At 38.5% G+C, this 9,397-nt stretch overlaps 1 protein-coding gene across 1 annotated transcript in view; it reads left to right on the forward strand.

Annotated features, from left to right (window-relative positions):
• The first annotated feature begins 786 nt into the window (after window positions 1–786).
• Window positions 787–9,397, forward strand: part of LOC119420802 (gastrula zinc finger protein XlCGF57.1-like) — a 13,697-nt gene continuing 5,086 nt past the window's right edge. The window contains exons 1-2 of the mRNA XM_037688229.1: window positions 787–841; window positions 3,101–3,430. Of these exons, the coding sequence (XP_037544157.1) occupies window positions 787–841; window positions 3,101–3,430 (385 nt within the window). The remainder of the gene's footprint in view (window positions 842–3,100; window positions 3,431–9,397) is intronic.

Genomic DNA, 9,397 nt, shown 5'->3' on the forward strand with positions numbered 1-9,397 from the left:
CAGCTTTTGTTGAGTTCCTGTAGTCCTGCAGTTTTCAAGCTGAAATGAAAAAACATCATGAATATGAACTTTACAGTCTCTAGTTACCTGTTCATATAAACACATGGAGGTGTCTCACCTTGTGACTGACAATAAAATATGTAAATTTATGAACTCTAATGAACTTATAATGATGCTCCTACTCTTTGAAGGTGAACCGATGGTACCACACCATCTCTCAGTGGGACAATCTGATCAGTTTGATCAAAATCCTCCAGTTTCAAATCCTCACTGCTCAGATGAATCCTCCTCAAATATACTTCCTCCTCTTCCTCACATCTTGTTCTTTGGGAAACCTTCAAAATGAAAACAGGAGATTTGTGTCTACACAAAAACATTGTACAAAGGAGGTCAATCTTATTTTCTATTTCCTATATTCTCCCTAGTTTTATTTTTTAATTTCCTAGAACTTAAACAAAACTCCAATTCTGATGCATATCTGTTGATAATGAACCAAAACTACTGAAATTGAGAGTATGCTTGTTAGAAAAATATTCCTGTCATCAGATCTCAGTTAGCTTCGTTGCAGCTGAACACCGTGTTACACTGAACATAAAATCAGCTGGTGGATATAAATACAGTACAGTAATATTATATTCACAAAATACTAACAATAATATGTTCATCTTACTTGTGAAAAGTTATCCCCCGAGACCTGACGTCAACAGTCCGTCGATTAGAACAGAAATAAGCTGCCAAGTGCTGAGACATCTTCTGCTTTAACCAAATAATGACGACCGCTCCAAGATGGCGGCCGAGATTACAAAGCCGCAGCAGACAATGCGGGATCTAGTGATTATATGTATGATATTCAAACATCTTTGATCACGTGACTCAGACTAAATGAATCAAGCTCCGACTCAACGCTCGTTCGGTTTTTGTTTATTTTCATGAGCCTTTAGCTCTGCTTTCAGATAGATGGATCGTCCCTACTTTTCAGCGGTTTATACAGTTTCTCTAACGTTTACAGTAAATCCATCGTCTTGATTTCGGCTCAGTAACTGTTAAAGCAAACTTCAGATCAACGAAAGCTAGCAGATGTGGAGACATCAGGCTAAACAACGACTGGAAGCAGCAGCCGAATAAATGTCGGAGTTTCTGGACAAAACAGGCCCAGATCATGAAGAGGAACGGTCTCGTTTAAAAGAAAAAATGCAAGAAAACAAAATCCTGGATGCTGTTTGGAACCCCAGAGCTCGTCTGCACACATTAGGTTTGTATAAATACATTTATCTTATTCACTGTGATCATGTTAGCTGCAGGTTTTGTAGCTAAGTGACTTAGCATCTTTAGAGGATCATGTACTGTCGCACCTTTATCTCTTTTAAAATCCAGCCAGAACCTTTTTGATTGATCCAAAAAGGCTGTTATCAAGGTGCAATTTACTTTAGAGTCACTTAGTGGGGATGTAACGTTAAAACTACATGTTTACAGACCGAGACGTGACCATTTTTTTTACTGAATAAATATTTCCTGTCAAAGGTTGCCACCTTTCAGAATCAAAATAAGGGACACCCACCACAGCTCCACTGGACTATGACGCAATGAGCCTGACACGTGGGGCAGGGGGCACCCAGCTGTGGTGTTTTATTTTGTGCCAGTGTTTTTAGTACAGGGGTGATCAAGAAAGCAAGTAGTCATTTTTAAAGCTTGAAATGCTTTATTAATAATGAACACATTCTCTTATAAAGTGCAGTTGCACTATGACAAACATTAAACCTGAAAATGAAACGATCAGACTGTAATATATATTTCTACAATTTTTGAATGACTGGAGAGTTCTTCCTAATGAGGGAGTTTTTCCTTTCCACTGTTGCCTTCATGCTTGCCCAAGATTTGAGTCTGCAGTCGAGTTAAGCTCAAAGCATTCTGCTCCTCAGATAAATAATGTTGTTAACTTACTTTTTATGTATGTGAATGTTTCTGTGCAGTTCTCTGAGATGACTTCTGTTGTGACTTGGCACTATATAAATAAACTGAATTGAATTGACTCCCCTGTGTGACAAGAACTATATACTTCACTAAACTTTTAAAATCTCTGATTAGCAGACAACTATTGAGAAAATATCAAGCCATAATATATGAATTTGTAAATATATCATTTAACCTTATTCATTATGACCATAAATTAATGCTACTCTAATCTGCAGAGATCAGGGCTTCAAATAAAAAAATTCCTGAGCCTGTTAAAAAGGGGTGCACCGATTGCAATTTTCTGGACGATCACCGGTCTCTAAAAAGTCCGACCTGCCGATTTTGGCCGATACCAATTTTGTTTTGTAAGTGACACTGTCAGGAGTTATAGGTCACAATGCATCTTCAATTTTCCAATCTTATGTTATTGAAAAACATAGCCTTGAACAATGTCCTAGAAACAACACAAACTTGTTTTAAGTGGCCATGAGGTAGTGCTCTGAAATATAAATGAAGTTTATTTATTATTTATAATATAAATTAAGTTGTTCTTTGATTTTTTTTTAGTAAGTGAAATTGGTTCTTCTCATCCTAAGCATTTCATTGTAATGTTAACTTTGTGTTAACCTTGCATATGACAAATAAACACAACTTGAACTTGAACTAGACAATTGCTGTTAAACTACAAAAAATTGGTATTGTCCGATCACACAAAATTAAGGAAATTGGGGGCAATAAATGGGCTCGCCGATTTATCAGTGCATTAATTTAGTCATTCGCAGAAGTGGTCAAATTATCCCCGTTTTGGTCAACAGGGTGCTCACTTCTGTTAATAGGGCGGAGCGCTCCTTGGATAATGATAGGAGAAACACTGGATGAGAATCTGGAAAAAAATTAGAGTTTTGCAACAGGTTTACTTTGTGCCTTAAAGAGCCGACTGGAAGCTCTACGTGTTTTACCATCTTCTGGGAGTCAGTTATAAGGACTTCTGTCTTTTATGGATTTAGTTTCAGGACATTTTTCTGACGTCCAGCATTAGATGTTGCTTTGAGCTAATCAGTGAACTCAGTGATAACACCAGTGATGTTTGTGTGAATATAAAGTTATAACTGTCCTTATTGTTCATGTGTTTCATTGTTCCCTGCAGATGTTCAGCAGACGGTGCTGATTAGAGAAGAACCTCCGGAAGAATGGAGTTCTGGGGTGGACCAGAAGGACCCAGAGACCCTCAACATAAAGGAGGACGAGGAGGAACTGAGGACCAGTCTGGATGTAGAGCAGCTACCTGACACCAGGTTCTCCTTCACTGAAGTTTCTTTGAAAAGTGAGGATGATGAAGAGAAACCTCTGTTCTCTCAGCTTCATCAGCACCAAGTGGAAGATGGAGATCTTCCAACCAGCAGCTCAGCTGACCAGATGAAAGCAGCAACTGGTGGAGAAGATTGTGGAGGAGCAGAAATTCAACTCTGCAGATTAGGTTTGCAAATTTGGATCAACTGTGATTATGTTTGTAACATTTTAGTTACAGTTTTAATGAAGCTGACAAACTTGGTCTTTAAGAAGAACTTGTACATCTTTAATTTGTTTTTGTAGCTTAGCTTGCTAACAAATTAAACAAAACATGGTTACAACATTAAAACATTAAATATTGGTGCTCTTTGAATATATGAACAGTTCATGTTTCTGATTTTCTTGCTAAAAACAAAGAACCAAAAACCTAAGTTACCACATAATATTTTAAGTGCCCTGTTCAATAGGGTTGGGCATCAAGTATCGAGAATTGATTGGAATCGGAACAAATGTTCTGGTTTTCCTGGAATCGTTCAAATGATTTATTTTCGATTCCTACTTTCGATGCCTAGTCTGCTAACTGGAAGTTGAAACCTCCCGCCAAACACCAACAAAGAAGAATCCATCGGAAGTGTTCGCATACATGAAGAGTGAAGTCTTTGACGCGCTCCGCTGGAGTATTTTCACTTCCTCCTCCTCCAGCTCCGACCCTCAGAATCAGGTAAGTAAGATTATAAACTACGTTTCATACCAACATTAAAGCAGCTAACAAGTTATACTTGACTTAAAACGCAAGGTTAATGCAAATACAAACACCATGCTAACATTTGCTCGTATTTTTTCATAGACAAACGACCTGAAATGGCTAATAATGTTAGCCTGGCTCCACGCTGTGCTTCTCCGTTCAACATAGCGTCCAAGGAAAAGATGTTTGTGCAACTAATTAAATGAAGAGTGCCACAGAACGGTTACATACATTGTGAAAAGGTTGCATCTCTTTTCAGATGTGGAATCACCAACATTTAGATTAGTTGGACAATAACAATAGAGCTAAGCTAATTAATAGTCCATCCTAAGGTAATGTTACAGTAATGGTGATATTACATGTTTGTTTTTGTGTTTGCGGGGACATAGTGAAAACCATCAACCCAAGTACACACCACCTACCATGGACCACTTGTCAAATAAGTTAATCCCATCTTGGTATAAGGTGAGAAGTCCAATGTAACTAGAACTGATCTGCACTTTAAACAGAAGATGGATGACGGTGTCTGGGAGCAGATCCAGAGAAAGCTGATTGAGCAGGTGATATGTTGTTCGTGCACGGCTGTCCTTTTCTGCTATTAAAATCTGAAATCTAAATGCAAGTAATGTTCTATGTAGTCAACAGAGGAAGACAGTGGAGATGATGGGTTTACCATGCAGTCTGAGGAAAGGCCTGAGGTTGAGGACGAGGCACAGAACGTAGTGTCATAGCTCCATGTCCATGAAGAAACAAGTGGAGAGAGGGCTGCAGATGTACCAGAAAATTCCACCAGCCATTATGTCTGAGGACCCTGCTGCTGGTGGTGGAACCAACACAAGACTTATCTTTTGCTGTCGGATATTGCTTTCTCATATTTATGTGTTCAAGCTACTTCTACACCCAGCAAACGTGTGTTCTCCACTGCAGGAGACACTGTCTGTCCATAACACTCGCACTTACTGCCAGAGAAGCAGATATGATCATTTTCCTCAACAAGAACAGTTTCTGATTTTATATTGTACCTGCTGCTAATCTGGACAGGATTGTACAAGTTTTCCTTTTTTGTTTGGTAATCTGCACAAGGTTAGCCCATCAGTAGCTCAGTAACATGGCTGCAGCATCAGACACTAGACATGTGGAAATATACTGTATTTTCATGAGGTTTTCAAAAATAAAACTCTTGTGAAAGTTACCCCTGTAAAAAGAAAATTCATAACATTTATATTAAAGTTCATAAGTTTGATAGTTATATACTGGTTGAAAATAGCCCTGTAAGAAATTCATAGTAAAGTTAATAAAAAGTAAAAAGTTCATAGAATTCAAATTCAAATGGAAGTTCAAATTATTTCATTCCGAACGAACTCTGGCTAACTAGCTCATTTATAACGTGAACCAGAATCGGGAATCAATAGGAACCGGAATCGAAGCAAAGAATCTGAACCGGAATCGTTCACATTCAAACGATGCCCAACCCTACTGTTTAAGTAGCATTTATTATTTCTTAGACGTACGTGTTTTTATTACAGGTGCACTTGCAGCAGTTGTGACATTATACCCAATGTGACACAGTGTGTATGTTGTCAAGTGGTTCCCCAAGTTTTAAATGTTATGAGAGAATATGAGCAACTTTTTCAAAACCAAACCCTAACTTGTATCAAGCAACACCCCAAATTTCCTATACAGTATGTCTGGAGGTCTAGGTCTTGCAGACAGCGTACTAACTAACTGCCTCCGAATCTGCACCAGTAAACCTAATCTACAGCAAACGTATATTCAAAAGTAGAAATGAATTACATATATTTTAAATTTTATTTACTATTGTGCTTTTTTTGTAGGCGTTACAGATATACTGCTTTTCGGCAATTTGTACGATGGACATGGGGATACCTTGGATGTAAAATCCATGTTGTGTTACCAGCCTGTGTAATTCTGGCAATAAGAGAAGCATTACCATCAGAAAGTTACAGGGGATTCAGCTACTCATCTTTAAACTGATAATATAATCTATTACAGTTTCAGTTTATTCTTATCTGGACTGCTGTTGTTTCAGCACTAATGTTTTATATATTTTGGCATTGCTTTCATTAATCTCCAAAAATAAAACAAACTTTCAATATTTATTTGTTGTTTGCCAAAAAAAAAGTTCCAGATGTTTGAAAAATAAAGTAATCACACAAATTGTGTCAACTGTATTTGTGAAAGGTTTAGACATACAGCATTTGAACATTTGAAGCAAAAACAAAGCAAAACAAATACACTCATCAGGCAAATAAAAAAATGTTTTTTTGATTTTACCAACACTGATAATTAAACTAGTAAATGGTGTTTTACCATCCCAACAGTCTTGAATCATGTTTGTTATCTAAACAAGAACTAGGTGAACTGATTTTCACAGAATGCTTAGACATTAGAATGTGTTGGAAGTGAAATGATGACAGGATAAAATGTTCTTTACTTTCTCAGAAACATTGCTGATGTTTGGTGACAGCCTAAGCTTTGTCAGGTCGAGGTAAATGTGCATAGAGGGGAGGTGGAGACCCTGGAAGAGCAGCTTCCTCCCGGCATGACTTCTATTCTTCACATCTGGCAATAACGGACTGCGTGATGTTATCAACATATCCTGCAAGACATTAAAAAAAAAAAATATGTGGAATATACTGTGCGCATTTGCTAATTACATGTTACTCATAAAAACATACCAGGACAAAAACGAACATTCAGTAAAGCGTACTCCAATTAAATTAACTTAATGAAATTACATTTGTCTGGGATATTGCGCACAACAAATCCTTCATCTTTCTTCCACTTTGGATGATGAAGGGAAAATCTTTTGGACCCATCCTTTTTTTTTCTGCCTGTTTTCTTCCAGAGTTGTCATTATAGTTTAATGCCGCGAGCAATCATCTGTAATTAGATAGAGAGATACATAGAAAACCTACATGTGTAAAATGTAATCAACTTTGTAACTCGTAACTGATTTGCATCCCTGTGTATGAGAAAACAATCATCTTTGGTGCAAACTGATTTATGAGGCTATGGAAAGCTTCAACACATGATGTTTGGAAGTCGTTGCTGAGCTTCTTGATGTCATGATTGAGGGGTTTGCCATTCACAATATTCTCCAGCAGTACAGCAAGTTGACTATCTATAAAAACAATTAAAAACAATTTGAGTTTTTTTTTTATCAAGAAAACAAAATTTGAAAGTGTCTTATGAACTGGAGAGAAAATGAGTATGATCTTGAAGTAGGATTACGGAAGCACACATCAGCCACGCAATAAGATTCAAGGAATTCACTGATTGATTGAGCAGGCTTAGTCAGTATAATTTGTTGGGCTCACCTCCACCCACAGCAAGGTCTCCAGAACCAATCTCCTTGAGAAGGGCTGGACTTTAATCCACTCTGGAGTTGCCCATGATGGGAGGCTCCGAGCTGGTGTGGGCTTACTTTTGGCCCCCAGACTTGGTATCTGAGTGTTAGAGTTTTCCCTGGTAGATGAGAGGGTGGCTTCCCTGCGCATTCAGGTGAGAGGATGGGCTCTGACTGTTGTTTGTGACTACGCGCCAAATGGCAGTTCGGAGTACCCGGTGCTTTTGGAGGGGGTGCTGTAAGGTGCTCCAGCTGGGGACTCCTTTATTCTGCTGGGGGTCTTCAATGCTCACATGGGTAATGACAGTGTGACTTGGAGGGGTGTGATTTGGAAGAACGGCCTCTCTGATGTGAACTCAAGTGTTGTTCTGTTGTTGGAATTCTGTGCTAGTCATAGTTTGTCCATCACAAACACCATGATCGGACATAGGGGTGTCCATAAGTGCATTTGGTACCAGGATGCCTTAGGTCAGGGGTGGGCAAACTTTCGGACTCGCGGGCCACACTGAGTTCTAAAATTGGAGCGAAGGGCTGGGCCAGGAACAGATGGATGGAGTGTTTGTGTGATGTTACACCCCAGCGCAATAACAGCTGCCGGGACGCTATTAATTATGGGCGAGTCCACCTTCTGCACCACTCAAGTAGCCACTAAGTCAGGATTATATGATAGAACAGTGATTTTATTTACAGTAGTGAAATTATTAACTTTGTGGAGTCTTACCAACTTCAGGCCCAAACAACAAACAAAACAAACCACTGTATTTTCTCTTACCTGAAGAAAAATAAAATTCACCAAACCACAAGTCTCTTACCTCACTATGCTAATGGAATACAGGAGAAAAGTCCAAATAAAGTGGCAGCTCACCTCTACAAACTCCTCACAAAACTTTTTACAACTACAGGATCTAAAGTTGATGACAGGTCAGCTGTGGCAGGTTGGGACTAAAAGCAGACGTCATCCTCCTGCAGCTCATCTGTGCAGCATCACAACAAAGTACCTGAACAATAATTCACACGTTTTTGTCTTTCACATTTAAAAAAAATATTTAAAACATAATTTACAGTTTCACACACGCACACACAAAGCATGACTTACAGCGATTCCTGATGGATGAAAAATAACATCCTGGTCGAGGTTTTCCTTTCACTTTATCGTGGATTTTTGTCGGCAGCCCGACATGTTTTCCATTTAAATTCGGTGATCTTTCTGTTGTGACATTAACTTTACTCCACAGTAGCTTCATTCTCTCATGACAGCAGACGGTTATAAAAATCCTCTCTCCGTGCTTTTCCTTTCAGAGACTCCAGGGTCAAAAACACCTCCATTATCTCAAAACTGTTGTTAATCCCACAGATAAAAAAAGAAAGAAAAAGAGATGAGCAGTGTCCTTTATTATTTTGATCCAGTAAACCGTACTTAAAGGACATGTTCTCTCTGCCTTTTAGCTTATTTTGCTGGCTAAATCTTCATCAATCAGTTCCACAAGGTGAGTCACAGTCCTGTGTGATAAACTGATTTTTTCCAACTTATCTTGGCCCTCCGGACGCAATAGACCTGCTCTGTTTTTACCATGTTTCTTTAAAAAAATATCCATCGGAAAAAGGCTTCCTAGCATACTTAGCATTAGCAAAGTGTACTCTTTGAAAACCGTGACAGTTTCTTGGCATAAAAACTGCCTTAGATTGGACCTCAGTGAAACAATATGTTGTTGGCCACCCCGTTTTAAACACTTAGCACTCACTGTACACTTTTCTTTTCTTTGATAAATATGTTTTTACAGACGAGTTTGTAGCAAAGTAAAATTAAAAGCATAGAAGAAGAAATTACTTGTTCTCCGCTGTTAACTTACCTGTAATACACAACAGCGTCTCTAGTGCACCTCTACTGGGGAAATGCTGGAAATACAGGTAAAAGGACACCAGTTTTTTTTTTTTCCTATTCAGTTTTTTAAATTTAATTTGAACCAGTGGTGATTTTAACCTCTTTTTGCGGGTGCTTAAGCACCCCTAAATTTTACCTCAGCATCCCTGAAAAATAA

Source organism: Nematolebias whitei, chromosome 14, assembly GCF_014905685.2.
Source record: "Nematolebias whitei isolate Nwh7 chromosome 14, NemWhi1, whole genome shotgun sequence".
In the NCBI taxonomy this organism is placed as follows: domain Eukaryota; kingdom Metazoa; phylum Chordata; class Actinopteri; order Cyprinodontiformes; family Rivulidae; genus Nematolebias; species Nematolebias whitei.